Source organism: Protopterus annectens, chromosome 12.part0 (assembly GCF_019279795.1).
Source record: "Protopterus annectens isolate FY-2018-M chromosome 12.part0, PAN1.0, whole genome shotgun sequence".
Lineage (NCBI taxonomy): Eukaryota > Metazoa > Chordata > Ceratodontiformes > Protopteridae > Protopterus > Protopterus annectens.
In genome coordinates this window covers 900,856,543-900,883,482 of record NC_056746.1, presented here as the reverse complement: position 1 = coordinate 900,883,482, position 26,940 = coordinate 900,856,543, and the positions used below count along the sequence as shown (strand labels likewise).

Here is a 26,940-nt window from a genome sequence, read left to right as displayed (position 1 = left end):
ACTTCACCAATTCGGACAAAAAGGCTGCTCAGTGCTTCCCACTCCCACTGGTAAGCAAAGAAACTTCCCTCCTTCCTAATAAGGCAATGGATCAGTAACAGGAACTAAAAACAAAGCCCAGGGATCAGCAACTCTGAAACTGGACTACTCTAGTTCAGTAAGGTGGGAAAACAAGAGATTTTTTTTTTTTTTTTGTTTACAGAGACAAGGAAAAAACAGACAGTAAATGCTATAAATGCTTTTAAGCTAGCACACTTGAGTGTGTTAGCCTACAGGTAAAATTAAGCAACAAATAACTTTTTAAGAGTGCAAAACAGTTAATCAACACAAAAGCAGTTTAAATAGAATGCAGAGCTGTATAAACAGGCTAAGATGCAATCGCTAAGCAGTAAATATTCAAAAGCCAGAAAAATACTTAAATCAGTTATAGCAAATACAGTTATAACAAATGCTCTGAAATATACTGTGTATTTCCAATATGTTTGAGAAGGACAGTCAGAACACAAGAAGGTTCTGGCGAAAAAGAAAAAAAAGTTTTGTTTTACTTTTTGAAAAGGGAAAAAGGAGGAACAGAAGGCCTTATCAAATGTTCTCTCTGTATTAAGAAGAATGAGCTAATGACACTAGACTGGGAGGTGTGTCACAGTAGGGGCGGGCAACTGCAAAGCCACCGAGTATAAGAGCAAGACACCAACAGAGAGGGAGGGTGGGACAAAATAGCCTAAGACAGCAAGCACTACAGAGTCAAATGAAAGTTTTTAAACAGATAAGGATTTGTGAAGATTCTGAATAGACAAAGTGCTTTGTATATATTAAATTATAAAAACAGTAATCTGTAAAAATAATCAAAAGATACTTATTTTGTAGCTCAGTTGCGGTCAAACAACTTCTCCAGCCTGCACTGTGTGCAAAGACAGAGACCCTACCAAGGTTAGGGCAAGACCAGAACAACAACTTTTTTTACAAGAACACAAAAGAACCAGCCCCCACTAGCCAAGAGATAATTACACAGAGTAAATGTTTCAGTTTATACAATAGCCTAAGACAACAAGCACTACAGAGTCAAATGAAAGTTTTTAAACAGATAAGGATTTGTGAAGATTCTGAATAGACAAAGTGCTTTATATATATTCAATTATAATAACAGTAATCTGTAAAAATAATCAAAAGATACTTATATTTTGTAGCTCAGTTGCGGTCAAACAACTTCTCCAGCCTGCACTGTGTGCAAAGACAGAGACCCTACCAAGGTTAGGGCAAGACCAGAACAACAACTTTTTTTTTACAAGAACACAAAAGAACCAGCCCACACTAGCCAAGAGATAATTACACAGAGTAAATGTTTCAGTTTATACAATAGCCTAAGACAGCAAGCACTACAGAGTCAAATGAAAGTTTTTAAACAGATAAGGATTTGTGAAGATTCTGAATAGACAAAGTGCTTTATATATATTAAATTATAAAAACAGTAATCTGTAAAAATAATCAAAAGATACTTATATTTTGTAGCTCAGTTGCAGTCAAACAACTTCTCCAGCCTGCACTGTGTGCAAAGACAGAGACCCTACCAAAGTTAGGGCAAGACCAGAACAACAACTTTTTTTTTTTACAGGAACACAAAAGAACCAGCCCCCACTAGCCAAGAGATAATTACACAGAGTAAATGTTTCAGTTTATACAATAGCCTAAGACAGCAAGCACTACAGAGTCAAATGAAAGTTTTTAAACCGATAAGGATTTGTGAAGATTCTGAATAGACAAAGTGCTTTATATATATTAAATTATAAAAACAGTAATCTGTAAAATAATCAAAAGATACTTATATTTTGTAGCTCAGTTGCGGTCAAACAACTTCTCCAGCCTGCACTGTGTGCAAAGACAGAGACCCTACCAAAGTTAGGGCAAGACCAGAACAACAACTTTTTTTTTTACAAGAACACAAAAGAACCAGCCCCCACTAGCCAAGAGATAATTACACAGAGTAAATGTTTCAGTTTATACAATAGCCTAAGACAGCAAGCACTACAGAGTCAAATGAAAGTTTTTAAACAGATAAGGATTTGTGAAGATTCTGAATAGACAAAGTGCTTTATATATATTCAATTATAATAACAGTAATCTGTAAAAATAATCAAAAGATACTTATATTTTGTAGCTCAGTTGCGGTCAAACAACTTCTCCAGCCTGCACTGTGTACAGAAAGGCTGTGCTTTTTATGTTTTAATTGTTCTGAAGAAACCTGGGAGTGTTCTGGGTGAAAGTGCTTAACCATTGTATTATTTCGGTCTATTTTGGATACAACTTGGATTTTAAATTGTAATTTTCACATTAAACTGTTTCTGCTGTGGAGTCTTTACTATGTTTTTAGTGTTTTTTGGGTCTTGGACAGTGTTTTTAACATTTGAGTTCACACCATCCTCCACCCTATCCTTTTGCATTTTGACTTCTGCCATACTCTGCAAGTTATTTACTTGCAGAGTATTATTTCTCATACCTTCCATCAGTTTAACTCGAGGCACTTAAGTTTCCACTGTCATTTGCAACTTCTCCATCTTGTCATGCTGGATGTTAGCTAGTACTGCCAGCTTGCCATCATTCATCATGTTGTCGGTCTTCTAAAACAGTTCTTGCACTTTCACATTTTTTTCTCTGTTTTTGACCAGTTTTGTTCATCACAATTTCAATTCTTAGTACTTTGTTTTTCACCATTCATGACAAAATGACCGAGTAACACGTATGGTAATCCCTACATCTTTATTGTTTTTATCTTCCTTCTTGATCTTGAAAACATTGCCATATATAAATGTGTGTAAATCACTTTGCATAACTCACATCTGTTACTAAAAGATGCCTGTTTTCCTTCTTCCTTTTCACAGTTCTTTGCAGTGGTTATCACAAATATTCATCCTTATACCAAATTATTCATACTTCATTGCTGATAAAAAAACACAGCATTATATTTTGCCTATATCTCCTTATCTAAGTAGCCTTATTCATAAATTTTCTCTCAATTAGTACAGAGGATTAAGGCTCTGGGCAATTAACAAAATGTTCCCGTTATAGTGGAGTACAGGGTTTGGTTTCTTCTTCTCCCACTTGCCTAGTGTGGAATTCTGGTTTGTAAGCACTGAAAGGAAAACCCAGACAAGCTAGAGTTTTCACTGTGTGATGCCTTAAACCTCCTGTAGTGGAGGCCCATAATTATATATGCATATAACCCATTCAGGACATCATGTTTCAGCTACATGGCTTCTGAATGTCCATGACTTTTTACTTTTTAAGTCTTTCTGGTTACATTCAGACCAATAAAGCCAAATGTCGCTATCTGTAAACATGCATGTTTAGACCTTTTTATTGACCTCGTCAGTGTAAAACATGTATATAAAAATATTTGTTATATCACATTTCTGTAATTTTTCTTAACTTTGCATGAACAAGTGGATGCATCTTGCCAATAGAGGTAAGAACCATTATTTATTTACTTTAAATGTTTACTTTTCTACGTTTGCTTAGCTATGTACATGTATTTTTATGTACACCGTATCCTAAATATTCTGGTTGTACTGTTCTTTTACTAATAAAGCTAATCATCTTGTGATGTTTTTACATTGCTGGCAGGCAGGTGCTTTTATCTAATGTTGTCATAGCTTTCAGACAGCATGCACACAAACATGTCCAACCTCTTGCCCTTTAACAGTAGTGTGCTGTTACCACTTACTGTCTACCTTGCCTCTCCTCACCATTTAACCACATTATGACGTTCTAGGTCTAGTACACATCTTTCTCCTAAATATATGTGAGGGATAGTGCCAGATTCTCATCAAAGGAAGACTACTGACTGCCACATTGGCATATTACTGCTCTTTACTCTTCTTTCAGTCTCAAATACTTCTAAAATATTCAGTTTACCAGTCTGTTTACCACTGATAGAATCAAAAATTTCACCACATGTACCAGTAGGAGATCCAGTTGTTACATGCCATCTTTTTACTTTATATACCTAGAACACTTTTAACATATGAAAAAGCTTACAATCATTTTTTTAAGTTTTGCTTCCCTCTTTTTCAGCTCGACAGTTAAGAGTAAAGAAAGCACAAATGGCACAAATCACTCTTCATTCATTGCTTTGTTTATGTTACTTTTATCCTTCAACATTGCACAGTTCATGCACTTGGAGTTTGCCCATCAGTTGCCAGATCTTTTGTATACTCAAGCCTGCTAAAACTTTCCAGATAATCCCTGTATAGAGGGTTAGCAGCAAATTTCAAGACAGCATGGTGGTTATCCACTTCCCTTAGTCTGCAATGTGGCACCACACAGGGGTGTCATCCTTTCTACTTTTTCTGTGTGTAGAGCAATCATCCTCACTAGTCAGTACCTCACAAATACAAAGTTAGAATTAGTATGGAAAACAAATAAAAGTAGCACAATTTGTTGCTGATTTGGTAGTGTATCTGAGAAACCCTGAATAAGGTGTTAAGTTATTTGGTCTCTTGTAACAAACATCCTAACTAACATACCCCCTGTTTATAAATGCCCATGTCTGTTGGGTTGGATTGCATGGCTAGGATTTTAAAGGTCCTAGTTGTCTTTAGCCTAGTATACACCTATGAACTGTTGGTCTGTTTCTGGATATGAGATGAATGGAGGTAAGACAAAAGCTTTGCCAATAACCTGTAATCCAACCCACACATTGATACAGATATAGCCTAACTTGTATGGGCATGGGAGAATAAAATACCTGGGAGTTTGGCTTGCAAAGTGAGTGTCAGTAGCATATAAGGAGACTTAGGGTGAAGTAAAACAAAACATTCTGAACAAGCTAAAGCCCTGGAACTGTTTTGAAAATTGATTCAGATGATAAAATTTAAGCTATGAGGATGTTCATAGTGCTCTTGATATTGTAGGGCAAACCTTTTCATGCTCCAAGAGGATACGTTACTAGTAACAGTGTGTGAACAATGTTACCTACACTATGGCTAAAGATATTGCGAACCTACTGGCCTATTAATTTAGCTCTAACTTTACCCCTCTCTCCCCTCTGTCTGTCTTTTAAAATATACCTGAAACTGGCATGCATCAAGCTGTCACACAAGACCAAGTCCTAAACGTGCTACATCGTTGGGTCCTGACTGAAATAACATGAAGCATGATTTGACCACACCCCTAACAACACTGTTCATTTTCAGTCTGCATACATGTTTTGTACCAAGTGAATGGAGAACAGCTACAGTCATTCCCCTGCATATAATGGAGGGCCTTCCACAAAGCCAGGCAATTACAGACCCATAAATTTGACCAGCCTCATATTCAAAGCCATGTAAAGACTTGTGAATTAATCAAGTCAGGACATAGGGAACCTCCAAACACTGGATTTGTCACAGTTTGGATTCCTCAAGAGCAGATCATGCTTATTCACCCTGGTGGATAATTTTTTTGAAAAGGTGACTAAAGCAGTGGATGAAGGCAAAACTGTACACTCTACATTTGACCCAATTCCCCACTCAGACATAGTAGAAAAGCCAAATAAACTGGGAGTAAACCCTTATCTTACCCACTGGATTACCAAGTGGCTCACAGACATCATGCAGATAATCAAAGTAGGGGCCGTTTACCTCCTCAAATAAATTACCAGTGGAGTCCCCCTAGGGTTCTATGCTGGGACCTCTCTTGTTTGGCCCATACCAAAGGGCTGTGGCTGACTTAGTTTGCAGATGACTGCAAGCTAGGAGCAGCCATTGAATCCCCAAATGACTTGGCCATCGTGCAGGAAGGTTTGTCCCAAATAACTGTTGCTGAAATTATGGACAAACTAAATGCCAGAAAATGCATTATTGTATGCTTTGGGAAGTCATCTACCCCGGGAGCAACCACATTGAGAATACATCCCTAAGAGTTGACCCAGTTAGTTGGGATTTGGGAACTTATGTGGACATTGACCTAACTTTTAACCAACTTGTGTCTGTTGTTGCAAGAAAGTCCTTCCGTATTGTGCAGCTTGTAAACAAAGGGATTATGCCTAGATCCAGGAAAGTCATTGCCCCCTTTACTCAGCCCTCATTAGATCAGTCGTTGAATATAATGACCTGTTTTGCTTGTATCTGTCTGGACACACTCAACAGCTGGAATGCCCACAGGGATACCTTACTCAAAAGATACAATACCTAAACAATATGTATTACATGGGCCAACTCAAAGCCCTCTCACTGTACTTGATATCCTACAGGCTGCTATGCGTTGACCAGTGTTTGGTATACGAGGCACCCTCAGATCAATTACTGGTGGATTTACTGCACATCAGCAAGTCAGATGGCATCAGAAATACTCAGTCTATGGATTTAAACCTCTTATTCAACATCAAAAGAATGGATTGGAGGGACAGATTTATCTCTGAGGATACTGCTGCTCTGAAATGTGCTCTTCATCCAAATAAAACAAAATATATCCCTGTCCATATTGTATTGAAGTGCAACTTAGATCTGTAGATGGGAAACAGAAAATTTACCTCAGGACTACCCCCTGTACTACTAATGGACAGAGGTACTTCTAAATGCTTTATCCCATACATGGGTCCCCTCAAATTATCTTTGGTGTGATCCCAGTTATTCTCACTAGGGGTAATATATAATTGTCAACCTACCCCGTTTGGTTATAGATGAGCCTTATCCATCCCAAGGTTATCTCGAGCACAAAAAGGGGATAGTGGCTAAGTTTAAAATAGCCTGGAAGGATAGCTACTACATGTCTATGAACCTTAAAGAGGATGCAGGAATTTTGATGAGATGGAAAGCAGGCAGATAGTGAAGTGGGAGAAGGTGATGGTCCTTCTAAAATTGTGAGGACTTGTGCTAGACCTGAAAATTGCTAATAAGCCAATATGTTTATGGTTAATGCATCTTGCAATGTTTGAAGGTTACAAGGCCAGATGGAAGAAGTTACTGACTCAAGGGATGCCTCAAAGAAATATAAATAGATTAATCCTCTGGACACAATAGGACAGAGACGAAGGTCAAGTAATTGTTTTGAAGCATGTAGTTAACTTATTGAAGAAAGTTTTAAAGACAAGGTTTATAACTGTGGAAAAAGGAAGTTTCAGGTAAGACTAGGGCTGAAGGCAGGTAGAGAGGGAGAGATCGAATTAGAATGGAAAAGAGGAGGCAAAGAGCCTAAATAGTGGGAGAAGTTAGGATAGAGAGTTGCATTGATTAAGTAAAAGGAATCAAAGGTGAAATTCCTCCTTTAACAGAGGGATGTGCTGAGATTGTTAACCATTTGAAATATCTGGATCCACTACAGCATGTCCTGAAAATTAGAGGCCGAATGGCTGAAAAAAACGGACTTACATATATTAAGTCTGAGGTGGCCATTTCCCATGCTATTCCTTTTTTCTCCAAGGTATGGCAGTCTTGGACTTGGTTTATATACGTTCAGGAGGATGTGGGGGCTTGCCCCCTGCAAAAAAAGAGAAGCTTAAAGGAGAAAAGCAGTGTTCAAGATTCACTCTTCACCTGGGTTTGTGGTCATTTTTTTTGGGTACATCAGCACTCAATGTTACAAGTGATGATATTTCAGTAGGGTGCCCTGTAATTTTTAGGCTTCATGGCAAGTAAAGATAAACAGTCGGCAAGGGAACACTGCAAGTCTTGCCTAGCAACACTTTTAATGCAACTAAGAACAGGGAAACCAGGAGCTTAAGAGTGCCAGGGAGAGCCTAAAATACCATGTAGGGGAATAAAGCACAGTCAAAGTATGAAACCTGACTGCGAAAGGGAGGATAGGAGAGTAGTTATCTTTGCAGTAGTGGGACGAGGTTTGTGCAGTGCTGACGTAAACCACAGTATACCTTTACACTCTGCTTAGTTTCTCAAAGATGTTCTCTCAAGCCCTTCATTATCTTTTGGATATGACAAGAAAATTAAATAGAAAACTCAGAACTTTTTTTCTTGCTCAAAGTTAAGCAACTTTGAGGGCATTGCAAGAAACGATGAGACAGTTTTGACAAAGTAGTGATTTATTTAAAGATTTTCCTAATGTTCATTTGATATTGCGTTTCATAATTAAAGTATCACATAGCACTGCCGAACATGTTTGCAGTCTTCCCAAAGAAAGCTGTAACAAGAAGAAAAGGAAAAATAAAATCAGCATGTAAAGAACTAGAGTAAAAATCACATTTTAACAAATTGCTAAGGCAGTGCAAGTTCAAAGAGAATAAGTGGAAAGAGATGCAGAGGATGAGGTCATAAAGGTTCTCTTTGGCAGGTGAAAGGTCATTAATGACAATTTAAACAAAGAAGGTAAAACGGTGATTTGTTATGGATGTGAAGCAGTCAAAGTTGGAAATCCATTGTAAATGATTTATAGATAGAAGTGGTAGTGTGAGGAATGGCATGCCATTTATTTATAGTATCTTGCTTTGTTCTTGTACCGATTTGAATACTGTTGATGTTTAGCTTTTCCACTGAATTTTTGTTTCTGGCTGTTGAAAAAAATCCAAATTGTTACAGTAACCCATCACTAACCATGTGCATATATTTTATTATTATACTGAATCACCCCCTTCTCCCTTTTGATATTTGTCATAAAATGTACCCATTTCTGTGCCAATAATTTCTTCAGTAATAGTTAAGGAATAATCCACAAATGTATGTAGATATGTCCGGATTTACCCACATGACTGGTGTGAACAAAGCCAGCTGTGGGTAAATCCTGATTACCCACACACAGGAGTGGATTATTGCTGTTATAAATTATTGCTGTTATACAGTGACAGTATTTAAGAAAGAAATTGCTTACTTTTTTTAAGTAATATTTTTGTGTAGTGGCATTTTAGTGTTCCTCCGTGTTCTTCCTTGTTTACTCATGTACTGAGCATGCTTATGGGAAGTGGATTGCATTCCCACGCTTGCACAGTACATCAGTACAGTGCAAGAGAAGCAATGGAAAATAGAGCATCTCCATTGCTGTTTTTTGTATTTTTTTTAACTGCCGAGATTTTGCAAAGGGCATTGCAGAAATACAAGGAAAATCAGGCACATTTCTAATTCTTCGGTTTTGCAGACCATACTTTGATTTTTCTCGTATTTTGCTCTATCCCTCAGCATATACCAATAGAAAGTGTGGCTACTCAATGCTACTTCAGCGGACGGACCTTTTTTTTGTTGGTATTTTTTTGATTTACAAAAGACACGCTAGTTGAGCTGTGCAGTCAGCATGTTGTTTTTGTGTAGTAATGACCAGTCATTGTATAATACTGATTATCATACAGGTGACATATGATTAATAATGTCTGTTAAAGTTTATATTTTCACTCACTTTGAAATGGCTCTTGTGGTTGTGGTTCAGAAACTAGATTTGTTCATACTTAATGTTGACCTTATTGTAACTGGCACTGAGAGATTTATTTCCTGGTAGTTAGTTTTGAATTAGTAAAAAATCTAGTATAAATTATCTTTGTAAAATGAGTGTTCAAATAATTTGTTAAGAATTATTTAATTCAGGATTGCAGCACACTAATAGAGTGTTATCTGTACCTTGAAGTAATATAGTGAAGTAACACTTTGGTGGCATTGGGGCTGTGCTAAATGTAAGTCAGAAAAATGCATAATAGCACATAAAAGAATAAATAATTTTCTCCAGAGTTAACATCAGTAGTACTCAAATCAGTATAAGAACAAATAGGATCCAGTCCTGTTTGACCAACTATATTTTTTTCATAAAACAGTTGCTCTACAAAATCCCACACAAAGGACCTAAATCTACACCAACAAATAAGATACACTGGAAGGATAGATCCCTCACTCAGTATATTCATAGCCTATGGAATAAGTTACCACCACAAGCTAAACAAAGTATTATTTCCACTACCTTTAAGGTTAGTCTTGATAACTGGATGGGTAACGCAGATTTACACCATGCTTATCATGTGTGGCCCTGCTCGATTTGAGAGATCAGCATTATTAAGCGTTTTAAAATAGTGGCAAGAACTTTTGTCTGCTTAGAGGTGCATATGGCTGGACATGTTATGGTCCCCATGATTGCTTGCGTAATATGTTCCTGCCAGTATATTTCATAATGGTTATTCAGTGGTCCCAACTCAAAACAAGATAGGAACATTCCCTTTTGCACTTCCCTGTCTTATACATGCAGTACCAGCTGATAGGTCTCCAGTAGTTAAAGACAAAAATGTTTTATTTACCTAATTTGTTTTAGTCCATTTGTTGTCACAATAATTTTCAAGTACCGTATGATACAGACATTTATTTAGACTATGCATGGAAATAGAGGATTGTTGTGCTGGCTGAGGCCTACCATTTAATTTCTGTTAACTGTAAGTACAGTGATTCTGACTGACAACCCGTCTTATTATTTCAGTAGCTGAACTTTAGTGTTCCATCTTGGCACATGATTCATACCTCCTTAATTGTTCATGTAAAACATACTTTAATCATAAATTCTTTATTTTCTTACTGATTTTTTTCCCCATATGTCTGCTGACTGTTGAGCCTTAACTCTATCAAACAATGACCATTTGTTCCTTCACTCCAGGGATTCCATCTGAAGCTGAGACAAAGAGCTAAGCGGTCATCATGTAGACAGCCATAAGTGCTTTTTGCTTTCACTGACATGATGGCAGTGAGAGCATGTGAATAGCCTTCCCTTACTATCTTGAGCAAGTGGATGAGCAATCTACATCACTAGGGTGGCATGCAGGGTCCTTTCCTTTGTGAGTGCTTGTTTCAACACACTTTGTCTGAAGGCTACCACTCACTGGTGAACCTAACACCTGGCCTCAAGCCACCACTCTGGCACTATCATTCGGACGAGAGTGTCAGTAATCTAGGTGATGCAGATTTCATAACTGGCTTCATCCTTCTGGATGGACCTACACGTTTCTCCTTTTCAGTGCTGTCAAGAAGATGAGCTGCTATTCAACCTTGAGTCACCTCGGCTAAGGTCTTGACTTTTATTTTATCCCTCACCAGAATTTAGGCCTACTATTTTAGTTATCAGGTTTAACACATACTTATGTTCTTCATGTATGACAAGCCAGCAGAGAGGCGTCAGGTATGATAATGCCAGCAGCCCAGCTGTGACATACAGGTGTACAAAACCCACCTGCTGCCACCGATTAAATTTAACAATCATGAGTATGACCTCACAGTCCATACTGTTACAAACCACTAAATGTGCAAGAAGAGACCTGCCTTAAGAGCATATGGTAAATTCACACTGCTGGCTTTATTAAAAGTCAACACTTGCCACTCCCAATTAGGCTTTTACATTATACAGTTACATATCAAGTTATAATCTGGAAGCTTCTGGGGAGTAAAATAATTAAAACATGGAAAAACCTGTTCAGTCAAGCTATCCAGACCAAACATACCCCACTCTTTCTGGAAGCAAGCAGTGATTACCCGACCACAAGGTAAAAAAAAAACACACTCCACATCCTATAAGCCTATCAGTTTTAAACCATGACTACCAAGTGTTTATGGCTATACTGGAAACAAGAGTAGATACAATTTTACTGAAGCTAATTGATATAAACCAAATATGTTTCCTACCAACAAGAACAGCTGATAATCTGATATTACCTTATTAATTTTACAAGAAGACAGTAATCAAAAAATCATTTAATGATTCTTATCCTGGATGCAGAAAAAACATTCAGCTGAGTCAAATAGAATTTCAAGTAATGAGAGAAATTGCTTTTCCAGAGGATTTGAGGCTTTTTTGCCTTTGTGGCTCCAAACTCAGAGTCCATCCAGCTGCTTCACTCTACAAGAAGTGAAACAACCCACTACCTAAAGAACCTGCACAGCTGAAGTTCACCTGCAGTTACAAATTTCACAAGAAAAAATACACTGATTTAAATTGAAACAACCCACTACCTAAAGAACTTGCACAGCTGAAGTTCACCTGCAGTTGCAAAATTTCACAATGAAAAAATGCATTGAGTTGAATTGAAACAACCCACTACCTAAAGAACTTGCACAGCTGAAGTTCACTTGCAGTTGCAAAATTTCATAAGGAAAAAATACACAGAGTTAAAAATATGCAAGATAAATTCATAGACTCAGACTAATAATTTAAGTCATGCACTAGTGTGTTCTGTTTGTAGTGTTGAAACTGCTGGAAGGATATCCCCACCCCCACTTACTCACAGGCCTTTTACTGCTGAAGGTGAAGCTACATTAACACTTCAGCATATTTTACTCTTATCAGTGTAATAGATCCCTGGAAAAGACATTGAAAAGTCCATAACTATAAAATTAGATGCTGTGACTCAGGTCAAGATGTTCTTCATCTCACATTGCTGCAGTCCTTACATATGGGTAGTCCGCTGTCCTCGGTCGGCCCGAATACCAAAGTATTAGGCTGACGTCGGTCAAGGCGCTTTAGACTGACATCAGAACGTCAGGGTACAAAAGCGCATGACCGACGTCATATCCTCAGTCTTTTTTGCCGCATGGTCCGATGCAGAAGCAGTGTTGCAAGTGCCGTTCGGCGTTCTGAAATTTTTCGAGTTCGGAGTTTCAGACCGAATCCAAGTTGGCTAAGTACCCCGTTGGGGAATATTTTGTTTTTTTCTTGCCTCAGTGTATTACCGGATGTCAGAAAAAGTGAATAACTGTATTTCTTGTGGGAAACAGATACCGCATAGGGATTATCATTCTTTGTGCATTCCTTGTTTGGGGCCTGAGCACGACGTTGTTGGGTGTCGCTTTTGTGCGAGGTTCAATAAGCGCACTATTAAGCGAAGATTAGATTGTGCTAGGCTGGTCTTCGGTAAGCGGTGCAATTATAATATGCCGCCGGATTCTCCGCCCGCTTCTTCGAAGAAGCGCAAAGACAAAACAGTTAAACCCAGGCAAGATGAGTCGTCCGTCCCGGACGCCGGTTCTTTAGAGGCTTCAGTGGAGCCGGTGGTTCCGACGGAGACTTCTTTGGAGTCTCAGGGGGAGACTTTGATTTTGCAGGATGTGGCCTCTCAAGAGGCAGGTCAGGCTGAAGGGGCTTCTCAGGTTACTGTACTCCCCTCCCTTCCTAGGGTGGTTAGGCCCTCTCCGTCTGTTTCCAAGGCTTCTCCCAGAGGCAGGCCAGGTTTAGCTTCTGTTGGTGTCACTCCTAGTTCAGCAGGGTCTGTGCCTAAGAAGCACATGCTTAAAATGGCAGAAGATTTGATTACTCTGATTAGAGGTTCTTTGCCCCCTCCTGATAAGAGGCCTAGGGTGGAGCCAGAATTGGGAGGTTTTGAGCAGGCTTGGATGTTTCAGAGTCTTGGCTGAAGACTTGCAGGAGTACTCTCCTTATTCTGATTCTGATGCAGATGATTCCACTCCTACTGCTTCTCCTCCAGAGGATTTTTCTTTTCAGAGACACTTCATTCTATGAGGGAACATTTTAAGTGGGAAGGTCAGGACTTCTCTGATTCCCGGAAAAGGCTTAGGGAATTTTGCTTTTACCCCAACACAGGCCCTTGGCTATACCTCCTGTTCTGGATGTTGTGGAAGATGTGTTTTCAGAGGCTTCACTTAATCCTGATTCTCTGCCTCCTGCCTGTTAAACCGGATAGGTATTACAGGGTGCCTGAGGCTCATAAATATCTTTATAAGAGTCCTAGGGCGGACCCAGAAACTATTAGTCAGGGACCTAAGGGTGTTAAGGCCTCTGTGGTAAAGAATCCGGTTCCTCTAGATAAAGAGGCCAGAGCTTTGGATAGATGGGGAAAGAAGGTCTATACTTCTTCTACCTTAGCTATGAGGGCTTTGAATTGCCAGTTTCATATGTTGAAATATCAAAACTTTCTTCTTTCTCAATTGAAGTCTAAGGTGGATGCTCTGGCGGAAGGCATTGAGTGTAAAGAATTACAAGATTTGGTGCATGTCTCTGAACAGGTGGGTAAGCATTCATTACAATGTGGTTTTGATGCTGTGCAGGCCTCGTCTAGGGTGGCTGCCACTGGTTCAGTTCTTCGCAGGCACGCCTGGCTGAAGGATCAGAATTTATCTGACCATGTTAAGACAAGGATTTTGGATGCTCCTTTGCAATCTGATGTGTTGTTTGGTTCACCTGTGGAGTCAGTCTTGAAGAAGATGGAAGACAAGGCTAAGTCTATGCAGGCTGTTAAAGATTTTTTGCAGGTTCAGCCTCCAAAGTTTAGTAGGAATTGGTCTGCTAAGGGGTGGACGTATCCTTCTTATGATTCTCAGTCTAGGGGTAGATCTAGGCGTGGTAGGGGCAGAGCTCAGGGTTCTTTCAGACCTAGAACAGGGAGTTCACCTGCACAATCTTCGGGTGAAGGCAGGGGCCAGTCCTTTCGTAAACAGGCCCAATGACCTACTTTTTCAGCTGCCAGATCCTTCTTGCTTGGCAGCACCTTTGGGAGAAAGGTTGGCACTCTTCAAGGAAAATTGGATTTTGATTACCCAAGACAAATGGGTATTGGATATCATACACCATGGTTACAAGTTTTATTTCCATACCTTGCCTCCTTTCAAAGGCATGCCAGACGTTCCTCCGCAGCAAAGACTAGAGGCTCACAAACAAATTTCTCTACTACTTCAATTAGGGGCCATACAACCGGTCCCTCTGCCAGAAGTGGGCCTAGGATTTTATTCTTGCCTGTTTCTAGTACCAAAGAAAGGGAACATGTGGAGACCAATTTTGGATTTATCTATCCTCAACACATATCTGGACATTCCCAAGTTCAAAATGTTGACGTTACATCAGCTTTTACCTCTGCTGGGCAAAGATCACTGGATGGTGACTCTGGATCTCAAGGAGGCTTATCTTCATGTTCCTATCAGGCTCAGTTGCAGGAAGTATCTGCGTTTTCGAGCTGGGACTTCTCATTATCAGTTCTCTGCATTGCCCTTTGGCTTATCTACTTCCCCGACGGTGTTCACGAAGGTTCTGGCTCCAGTGGTAGCTTTCTTCAGGCTAAGAGGAATACAAATCTATCCTTATTTGGACGATTGCCTGATTCTGGCCCAAGGAAGGGACGAACTTCTTCATCATTTACAGTATGTGATGGCAGTGTTAAGATGCCTGGGGTATTCTGTGAGCAGTAAAGTCCAGTCTAGTACCCTCTCAGGACATGTGCTTTCTGGGTGTGAGACTGAATACAGCATCCCAGATGGCCTTTTGACCCCGGACAAACAAAAGAATCTTTCTCTTTACTTCCACCAATTGTCTCGTCAGTCCAGGCTGACTGCAAGGACAGTCCTTCAAGCCTTGGGGTTCATGGCATCTTGTATTCTGGTACTTCCCAATGCCAAACTGCATATGAGGAAGCTACAATGGTATCTCAAGAATGTATGGACGCAGCACTGCCAAGATTTGGACACTGTCATTCAGATAATACCTTGCATTCAAAAGGAATTTTTGTGGTGGGCTCAGGAATGTCACCTAAACAAGGGACTCTCTGTGACCCGACCAGAGGCGAGTCAGATTCTAACGACAGATGCCTCAGACAAAGCTTGGGGAGCTCATCTAAATGGAAAATGGGTACAAGACACGTGGCCTGCCAGACTTCAACATTTACATATCAACTTGAAGGAGATGTTAGCAGTCCAATTTGCATTGATAGCTTTCAAGGATTTACTTCTTCCAGGGCAGGTGTTGATTCAAACAGACAACACAACTGTCATGTGGTACATCAACAAGCAAGGGGGGACGCATTCATATCCTCTATGCAGACAAGCAATGATTTTGTGGGAGACTGCTCTCAGTTTACAGCTAAATCTTCAGGCAAGGTTTCTGCCAGGATCACAGAACTCCTTAGCAGATGTGTTGAGCAGACAAATTATGGATCCCCACGAGTGGAAATTGGATCCTCATGTATTTCAGAAATTGACAGTGTTATGGGGAACTCCAGACATAGATCTGTTCGCTTCTCCACTAAATTACCAGCTGCCAAAGTTTTGCACAAAAAGGTTTCATCCCACAGCTTGGAAAGTGGATGCTCTCTCATTCAATTGGAGCAATCTTCACGTGTATGCCTTTCCACCTCTGCCTCTCCTCCCAAAGGTACTCCTGAAGGTCAGACAGGACAAGCCAAACATGATTTTAATAGCTCCGGATTGGCCTCGACAGCACTGGTACCCATTACTGAGGAGTCTGGTACGGAAGCCTCCATGGCCGTTGCCTTCGATTCCTCACCTGCTGTCTCAGGAGAACAGTCATTTACTCAATGTCAAACTTCACTCTCTACATCTAACAGCCTGGCATATTCTGTTTTAAACCCTGGAGGGTCTCAGCTTCCACAACAAGTTTTGAATGTTATTTTGGAGGCCAGAAGGCCTAGTACAAGGAAAGTTTACGCAGATAAATGGAGGAGATTTTTATTTTGGAGTACAGCAAAGGACTTTGATGTTTCTAAACCTAATTTAAGTGTTGCTCTTCAATACCTTACTGAGTTATTGGACAAAGGTTTGTCCTTCTCCTCTATAAAGATTCATGCTGCAGCGATCTCTGCTCACTATGACTGTGACCCACCATTATTTTCTCATCCTTTGTTTAAGCAATTCCTTAGAGGGGCAAAGAATATAAGACCACCACGTAGAGCTCCTACTCCTGCTTGGGATCTCAATTTTGTGTTGGAGAAACTCACTCTACAACCTTTTGAGCCTGCAGCAACAGCAGAGTTGAAATATTTATCATGGAAGACTGCTTTTTTGTTGGCCATTACCTCTGCGAGAAGGGTTTCTGAATTACAGGCCCTTATGGCGGTTGAGCCTTTCTTAATTTTCCACAAGGATAGGGTGTCTTTGCGTACTAACCCTTCTTTTATGCCTAAAGTGGTTTCTAGTGTGGCTTTAAACCAAACTATTCATTTGCCTACTTTTTATGCAAACCCCCAAAATAAAGGGGAGAGGATTTTGCACACTTTGGATATACACAGACAGTTGCGATATTATTTGAGCAGAACTAAAGGGTTCAGGCAGTCTCAGCAGTTGTTTGTTTCTTTTGCTTTGGGTTCTCAGGGCAAACCAGTTTCAAAACAAACTATTTCTAAGTGGATTGGTTTTGTATTACTTTCTGTTATTCCCATCATGGTAAGGAGATTCCAGCTGGGATTAGGCCTCATTCCACTAGGGCTACTGCCACTTCTACAGCTTTTTTAAGGGGGGTGGCTACTAAAGATATTTTGGAAGCAGCTACTTGGAGTTCAGTGCATACTTTCTCTAAGCATTACCACCTTCCACTTTACTCTAAATCTAGGGCTGGATTTGCCACTGCAATTTTACAGGGCATTTTGGCAGCTCCTAATGCTTTTTAGTTGGCCATCCTCCCTTACCTCTGCTTTGGGATTCTACCCATATGTAAGGACTGCAGCAATGTGAGATGAAGAACATAGTACAGTTTTGTACCTACCATAAATGTAGATGTTCAAGATCCACATTGCTGCAGTCCAATTCCTCCTCCTTCCCTCTGTAGTTAGAGGTGGTGGTGTGGTTTGGGTTGTACATATTGTAAATATGGTTAGTGCAGGGGTGGTTGGTTATTTTTTGGCTTTAGCCTTTGTTGTTAGGGCCTTCTGACATCTGGGGCAAGAAAAGACTGAGGATATGACGTCGGTCATGCGCTTTTGTACCCTGACGTTCTGATGTCAGTCTAAAGCGCCTTGACCGATGTCAGCCTAATACTTTGGTATTCGGGCCGACCGAGGACAGCGGACTACCCATATGTAAGGACTGCAGCAATGTGGATCTTCGAACATCTACATTTATGGTAGGTACAAAACTGTACTTTTTAAGAGTTCAGTCACTTTGTCTTTGTATTCAGGAACATTCTACCTCACTGATTGTTTATGGTACCTCACGCAGCCCCTCTACTCGTATCCCAAGCAAACCACTCCCCCTCATTCCTGTGATCCAATTATATACAAGTCTACCTACTCCACACCCACATTTCATTCACACCTTACCTACTTTTATTTAACCAAACTTCTCTGCTTCCCCTTGCATCCATCAGCTTGAATTCACATCCTCTCTACTGTAATTCTTTGCATCTTACTCTATTTTACCATCACAATACTATCACTGCCTCAGACTGTCTTACATCACCTCCTGGCTTAACACCTTCTCTTCCATTATACACATTAACTAATATTGCGCTATAATTGTACTACTGACCAGTCACATCTCCCCCACCTGTCCTTATCACAAACCACAGAGCAAAACACCTAACCACATTGTCAAAGCCTACCCTGAAGTTAAAACATTTCCAACCTTACCTTCAGCTGCACACACATCAGTAGATAAGAGTCTCTGTTTATACTTGATATTATATTCTAACACATAAATAACACTTTTACTATTGTTAAACCCACAATCACAGTTGACATGCTCTTCCTAACCTGCCTAGCTTCTTTACTCTTAATTCTCAACCTTGCTACAGCTATATCCTTGCTTACCCCCATACATCAATACACATCAACAACCATCACCCCAATAAACAACACAGTTTCTCACATACCTCCTGTCAGCTTTTCCCCTATGCCCTCCTATATTATTCAAGCCACAAATTGGCCTCCTCACCTCCTACAAAACCACACTTGACACCAGTATCATCACCTAGGGATAAAAACACTTCCCATGGTACTCCTTCCTCATTACCCACCTACTCAAGTGTGAAGACATGCATCCTAACCCTGGCCTACTTTCTAATCTTAAACAAAGGAGTAACCCCAAAAATTTAAACATACAAGTATATGTAATAAAATAGCCCCATTGCATGCCTGGATTAATCAAAGTACAACTGACATACTAGCCCTTACAGAAACATGGCTACACCCCAATGTAAAAGATCAGAAATAATACCTCCAAACTTTGCAATAACCAGAAGAGATAGATCTAAAAAAAGGGGGGATAGGACTTCTATATCCCTCTACACTCAACATCACACCCTGTACCAGTAGTATACCCTCCTTTTCCAATGCTGAGGTACTAATCTCCTTTTTGAACCTCACTATATCAAAAATAATTTGCATAATAGTAATGTATATCCCACCAGGTAACAATATACCAGTGTTGGAAAATATTTTATTGTGGACATCCCAAACAATAAACCTTGAAACAATCATCTTGGGAGATGTAAATATAGATTGGCGAACCATAGCTTCTGACTCCCTCACAAGTAATATAAATCTGTATGTTTTTTCTCAGCTTATCAGTGCTCTAACAAGATACAAAAAAGATTTTACCTGCCAATCCACCTTAGACTGGATTCTAGTATCCTACCCTGCCAATTATCCCTCTTCTGGTACACTGTCTGACTCCCTGAGCAATCATCTACCAGCTTATTTCCTTAGAACAAACTCCCAACAACTAAGAGTACACATTATAAAATCAGTTAGGAACTCAACTAATCTTTGTCAGCAAAAATTCAACAATCTCCTACAGGAGATAGACTGGACACCCCTTAAACAACTACCCCTTAATGCTCCTAAAAAAATAAAGTAAAGTAATAATAATAATGTAAAGCAGCCAGCTCCACTAGCCTAAAAGGATAAACTACCGACTGCAGCTCTGGTGACAAGAGTTTGATTGGTGGCACCATTATCTCTTGGAGCTGACATGGGAAAGATGGACATGACTGTTTTTGAGAGGTGTGCTGAGGACATGCAGTGCTACAGATCCTCTGAGAAACACCTAAGTGCAAATGCTGTATCCATCATTGTTGTCGCATGGGGGTATGCCTTCACACAGTGAGAGTTTTGTTGCCCCTCTTGTGATGCATATCACTTATTGCATACCTTCAGAGGGTTGAGGACCTTTCCTGTAGGCCCTCATTGTCACGGTGCAAATGAAATTGCAAATAACCCTAATGTCTGCTTGAATAATTGCCCATTTGGACAGCCATTGCTCCTTGTTAGGAATGCCTAAGTGGGAGAACAAGCAGTCATATGCGTTATCCATGGAGCCTTAATGTTTGCAGGCACAGGGCATAACAAGTCATGTATGGTGAAATGTAATGCTGTAGTAATGCTGAAGCATTTATCACCGCCCCCCCCCCCCCAAGACTGACACACACACACACACACACACACACACACACACACACACACACACACACTTCAGAAACTGCATCTTTATATAAGAGATGTGTTATCTGTTTGTATATGATCTCACAAGACATGTTTGGGATAATGGCTAAGATCTTGTCACAGACCCAAGGAATAGAGTTAGGTCCTGACCCCACCCCCCACCTCTGGTACAAACTTCTGTGACATGTCAAGCAGAGTAGCAATCTTGGCTCCTTCGGGTAAACTTAAATTGGATAGGTGTTCTCAAATTTTCCCCTACAGCTTCAAGGAACGTTTTTAAAGGGGATATTGGCTAGGCTTGCAATAGTCTGCTGATTGGCTGTGACTGTGTAATACTTAATTATGACTAGATGGCAGATATCATTTGATGGAGATGGTTTTGGGTGAGTAGTGATTTATGTTCACTAGTGTATTTATAGTCCTTTCCCACTTGTAGGTTATATTCCACTTCTTTCTTTTCCTCTTCCTCTTTGTCCCTTCATTATTAGTTAGTCAGAGAGTTGTATATTTATTTGAAGTCCATCCATGCAAAGACCATTTTTACTGGTAGGAGTACAAAAGTGACATTATTTCAGAGTTGCTACATCCATTTTTCCATCGGGGGTGAGGGCTGTATTCAGCAGTAATGACAGTAGAGTCTGATAGCATCATGTCTTGGAGAAATAATTCTAAGAGTTGCATAACATTTTTTCTGAGCTACTTCCAAGGGAAAAAATATTTTTTCTTCTGGGTTAGGATAAGAGTTGTGTTAGTGACCTGTACAGCAATTACTCGTAGTTGTGGAGTTGCATCAGTGAACACTAAGTTACTTCATTAGACACTTAGCACAGGTGAGGATTATGGCCAGAATTTTAGGCAGACTGTTGTGTATTAAGCATATGATTTATATGCAGTTGATGACCTACAGACAGCACTGAAACCACCACTTGGTGATGTAATTAATGGGACACCTGTCAGATTCAGGTTCAAGAAGCAGTGTTTAGCAAGCATGAATAGCAGGCTAATTCCAGTCTAAATCTAGAGGAATGCTGCTTATCTAGACCCAAGGCTTTGCTTCTGGTGTGGCATGTGGAGTTGTACATTTTCTAAATGTACGACAAAGGAGCTATGGCAAGCAGTCTGGAATTGAGAATATAATTCCTTCCTGAAACCTCAGTGACCATATTTCTTAAAGCTAAACTTCCACAGCATGCTATTAGAGCAGAAACAAATGAGTATATGCACCAGAGAGGCTGAAGTATTTCTTTTTTTCCGTATATACCACCTATTCAATGTGTTCCTTCACTTTACGTACTGATTGTCACAACTCTTTCCTCCAGTATTGTATTTATTTTTTATTTCCTTTTGTAGGTCACATTCCCCTTCACTCTACCATCTTCTGTCTTTTCCTTAGTTTCTGTTGTTGTTAATTAGTCAAATAGAAAATTGTACATTTGTTTGAAGATCATCCATGCGAAGACCATTTTTTTTACTTTTAGGAGGACCGAAGTAACATTACCTCAAAGTTGCTGCATCCCTTTCTCCATGATGTTGTGATATTGGATTTTATTGCTGTTAAGTAAAGTGCATATATTTTTCTCATTGCATTTGTGTTGTGGTGGGTGATAGCACCCTGCCCCCCTCCCCCGGTCTGCTGAAAATTCAGGCTCACAAAGTTTTCATACTTCTACTATTCAAGATACTGACCTGTATGCCTATATGCTGCATCAACTTTGATTTTAGACCTTTTGCCGTATTTACATTACTGCTACTTGTTGCTTTTCTGTAAGCACTATTTTGTAAATGAGTTGTTCTTATGTTGTCATTACTTAGGAAAAATTTGTGTGATCTTGTGGTCTTGTGTTTATATTGAGCTCTCTAATGCTTACTGTCAGTGATAACTATTGTATGTGTACTGCTTCTTTTCATCCTTTTGGCTTCCACCTTTCCTGCTGAATAAATAAGAATTAATCTGTGATATGGTTAGCTCTGTGTTGTAACAGGTACTGCATGTGCATCATAAATTATACCTTTCCTTTTTTCTTTTCAGATGAAATAAAGCTTGAATTAGAGAAGCAGAGGTAAGACTAAATTTATATTTGTTTTTTTTTTTCTTTTCTTTTTGTCACTAGATGCATAGTTTCTTCAGATGTTCCATTTTGTAAAATGTGTTGAAACCTATAATAACTTTTTGTTACATTTTTTGACTGTTTCAATGTTTCTGTTTTTGTCCTTATGATGTGCAAGTCTGCAAACAGTGAAGTAGACCCTAGGGTGTTATATTTGTCTGTCTTGCCCATAAGTATTTGGAGTACCACATATGCTGATCTGGTGTCCTCTTACTGAGTGAAGAGTGTACATCAACAGTCCGATTAAACTAAGAGCAGTATTTATTAGGATGTTGTGAGATGCCATACCAGGCAGTATATTGTGCTGTTACTTTGAGTCAGGGCCCTGTGCAGCATGTGATTACATGTACTAAAGTTGTCAGGCAAGGACATGGGTGTACAGGTTTCTTCTTAAAGACCTACAAGTCTTTGCTAGCATTTTGATAATATGTAGTTCTCATGTGTTATGGCCCAGATCATGAATGGCCTTGGTTGTTTGTCTAGTTAGGATGCCAATCAGTACTGACAAGTTTTAGACCCAGCTCAGGTTGTAAAGAGCTGGCTAAAATCGCAAGTATGTACATTTTCAGTGTCAATGGATACAAACCATAATAAGGCGATGAAGACAAAAGCAAATGTAGTAACTACTGTATAATAAATTAATTATGTTACTACAGATTACAAAGTGAAAATGCAGTTTAAAATAATGATAATATAGGTAAAGAAAGAAGAGAGAGTGGGTGCATCTGTCGCTTTGGGGGTCACTGCTCCTATTTGATTTCTGGAAAGTATATGCAGTGATTTACATGGAGTTGAAAAGAGATGCTGGTTTTGAAAATGTTTTTTTATTTTTTTTTAAACATTTTTATTTAGTTGCTGTTTGAACAGTGACGCATACATGAGTTTTCTTTTTAATAGTTGTCATTCAATCCAACATTGTATAAATTGCTCAATTATTGCCTTCCATTAAATCTCAGTCGTCATTCTGATCATTGTTCTGCATATGTTGTTCCCACAGATTGCATTAAGTTCTATGTAATATGCTGATTCCCTTTTTTAAAGATCCCACCTCCATTTTGTTTAACTTGTATACAACATGCAGTCTTGATTGCATTACTTTTTTAATGAATTCTTGTACTTAGTTAGATTTATCCAACATCTTTTGTTGAAAGAGAGGGAATGGTTTTATTCGCATTCAGTCCACTTTAGTCTTGATCAGTTTTTACTTTGACATTTTCTGTGGAAGCACCCCCCCCCCCCCCCCAGTCCACTTTAGATTTGCTGATTAGGTCTGGGTTTCTCTTCTCCAAATCTTGCATCACATGGTATAGATCCAATACGATTCCGAACCTGTATCCGAAACAGAGTAGCGTAAACCATCCTAAAGCAAAGATGCATCTCCCTGTATTTATAAATAGCTAGGAAGAAAGGAAGAAGACATTTCTTTAAGATCTTGTTTGAGGGAAGAAGTCATTGTGGACATAAGTTACGGCATCCCATATTTTAAAGCTATTTCTTTTTCCTGACAGAAAGGATCTCCTCCTTCTGTATTTAGGAATGAAACTACCAACACTAGTATAGTCTGCCTTTTCCCCATGCTTTGGGACCCATTCACTTGTGGGCTCATTCAAGTCAAATAACCTCAGAAGCTAGCCAAGTCCATTCCCCTAAACAGTTCTTCATAAATTCAACATAAGTTCCAGCTTCCACTTTCTTTGGGATTGTTAAGATGGAAAACAAGGTTTTCAGTCTATCCTCCAGTTAAATTAACTTTTTTGACAGTGTGTCCTGCAAGATCTCCATCGCTATCATTTTCTCCTGTAGCAATTTGTGTGACTCCTGCAGTGTGTTCAAAAAATTGTAATAGATGGTGAGAGTCTCTTTGAGTTCTTGAACTTTTTTGTTGTTTAAGCCTATGCCTTCTTCTGCTGTACCACTCAACTTCAAGAGCTCCTTATGCGTCCAGTCAGTCTTGGTTTCTTACAACAAGAATCCTGTCTTCATCTCTGTACCAGACTCGCGTAGGGAGAAGGAGAAGCTCCAGTCTCACAACACCTGTGTGATATTTTTAGACACTTTTCTTTGGAGTTTGGAGTAATTACTACTGTATTTACTACTTCCTGCCAACATGGGGACTATGTTGCGCTAATTTGCAACAAACTTGCCACAAATCCATGATAATCCGTCTACATTAATTAGAGGTTCTTTTGGAGTTGACAAATAAACTACCTATCATTGTGCTACCATAGCTCGAAGCCACAACAGTCATATTGTTGAACATGTATTGTTATGGTAAGTTCATTTATACAGCTGTCATTTCCTGATTATCCATGTGTCTCTGTTGTAGTTTAGCTACGTAGTTTCATTTTTCTTTGGGATCCCAAGACCCTTGTATGCTTAATAGAATCAGTAAGCTCGTTTAAATTCCATCACACCATCTTAGATTTTCTATGTCTGACGTAATTTTGATTCACGGCATTTCTTTGTAATTATGTATAATACCTTTCTCTGTCTTACTGCTTGCATTTATCATCACTGTTAAATGACTGTAATGAACAGCAGTGAAGTGTAACACAAAAACTGGTATACATAACTACCGATATTTTTAGTTCTCACAAGGTAAGAGCCTGTGCTGGCCTTTCTTATTCTTCTTCAAGTTTTATCTTTCAGATATTTCTGCTTGTCTGTCCTTAGATCCCCCTTTCTACCTTTTCTTCATTCAAGCTGTTTTTGAAAGGGGCTTTTACATATCCATCCACCTAGAAAACTGGTGGCTTTTCTTTGGGATCTTAACTTTGTGCTTTAAAAACTATTATTCCATTTCAACCTGCTTATCAGACTGAGTTGAGGTTTTTAACTTAGAAAACTGTATTACATGTTGCTGTGACTCCTACAAAAAGAGTGTCTGAGTTACAAACTCTTGTGAGTCTGCCCTACCTAATTTTAAACAAAGGACAGAGTGTCATTCAGAACAAATCCGAGTTTACTTTGAGTCAGTCATTTAATATCCCTGTATTTTTTCCAGAAAGTAAAACAAGCGAGAAAGAATTTTATATACTCTGGATATCCTTAGCTAGCTCAGATACCATTTGGATATAACAAAATCCTTCAGCAAGGCTGATCAGCTGTTTTATTTTCTATGAATCAAAGCATGCAATTTCTAGATGGCTGTCTTATGCTTTTTCTTTTTGCTATTTTCATTATAAGTCACTCTTAGACAGTAGGCAGGGTTGGGGCTTACTCTGCTGGGGATTTGGTTTCTTCTATGACTTTTTGGAACAGGTTAGACTCTAAAAGTATTCTAGAGGACATAGCATGGTCCTCTCTGCATACTTTGACAAAGCATTACAAACTGGATTCCCAAATTCCTTCCTCTTTCCTATATTTTTAAGCTCTGGTAATCTGAACAAACAGTTTTAGGCTATTGCAACAGTGATCTAATGCTAAATATAGAACAGTTGTGTAAGCAAACTTGCCATAACAGTAAATTTTTTAATAGATCACTTTTGCAATAGCTTCACTCACCTCAGTCCTCCTTTTTATGTGCTAGGTGTACTGCCAGGGTGGGACAATGTATGATTTTATTTATATATGTATATTTACATACGTTTATTTTTCTTTTTCTATCTTTTACCTTTTCAAGCCTCTAACCTCCCTTCTTGAGGCAAGAAAACTCTGAAGCTTTTAGTACACTAACCACTTCCCTTATGCAGCTCTCCTCAAAATCTGCAGTGGTTAGAGTGCATGGAAGATGCCTGCATCCTTGAAAAATAGCCAGTTGTCATATCAGTGGCAGGATACAACCCAAACATCATAGGTTGTTATGACGGTGATCTATTAGAACATCAACTTTTATGGTGAGTTTACTTACAAGTTGCACATCTTAATGAACGTACGGTTCTGTATTAGTTTTAACAAGCTTACCTCACATTTTCCTGTGGAAAGCAGTTTTTACATAAAAATACACACAAATGAACTGATAGATATTGCCAAGACATCTGTAAAAATGACACTAATATGTTAAAATGATAGAGCCAAGATTTTTATTTGTAAGAAGTTTGCCATGCAAGTGTTGGAATTGCTTGGTTATTATAGACAGAAGACAAGTGGACATAATTTCAGCTAAAAGTACAATGTACTGTTGTGTAGTACATGTGGTAAGAAAATTGTTCTACATTGCACAACTTATAAGTAAGGGCAAAACATTCAGGTCCAAGGTGGTCATTGTTCCACTGTACTTGGCTCTCACTAGACCAGTCATAGATTACAGTGCAACTTTTGTTGTGTATCTGACCAGGCAGTTGCAACAGGTTGAGAGACAGTAGAGGTTAAATAAAGAAAGAATACAGGAAGCAAACAACGAAGTTATTTGCTGTCTGTCTCAAAGCCCTATCCCTGTACTTTCTTTCTTACAGACTGCTGCAGGGGTCATCTACGTCTAGCCTGCAGGGCATCCTCTGATCTCACACTGGCGGAATTTTTGCATATCTGCAAAACAAATAACATCACAAGTACCCAACCGAAGGGCCTAAACCTCGTCTGTGACATAAATAGGACAGTTATGTGTCTCAAAGTTTATCCCTACTCTGGAACAGGCATCCATGTAACTTGGGCCAATGGACGTGAAATTAAAATCAAAATTTAAAATGTACCCCTGGGTTGGCATCTACACCCTTAATGAAGAGGGGTAATCTGTTATCACTTGATGTGTATTAGCTTATATCATAACTGTAAAATTCCTAGGGTATTGACGCATGTCGGCAATATATTCTCAAATTTGGGGTAAGCTACCTAGGCTTA

The 26,940-nt window shown here is 39.3% G+C and overlaps 1 protein-coding gene across 1 annotated transcript in view; it reads left to right on the top strand.

Moving 5' to 3' along the window:
* ARFGEF2 (ADP ribosylation factor guanine nucleotide exchange factor 2) overlaps positions 1-26,940 on the top strand; it is a 2,483,667-nt gene that overhangs the window by 160,893 nt on the left and 2,295,834 nt on the right. The window contains exon 2 of the mRNA XM_044089932.1: positions 22,083-22,113. Coding sequence (XP_043945867.1) covers positions 22,083-22,113 — 31 coding nt within the window. The remainder of the gene's footprint in view (positions 1-22,082; positions 22,114-26,940) is intronic.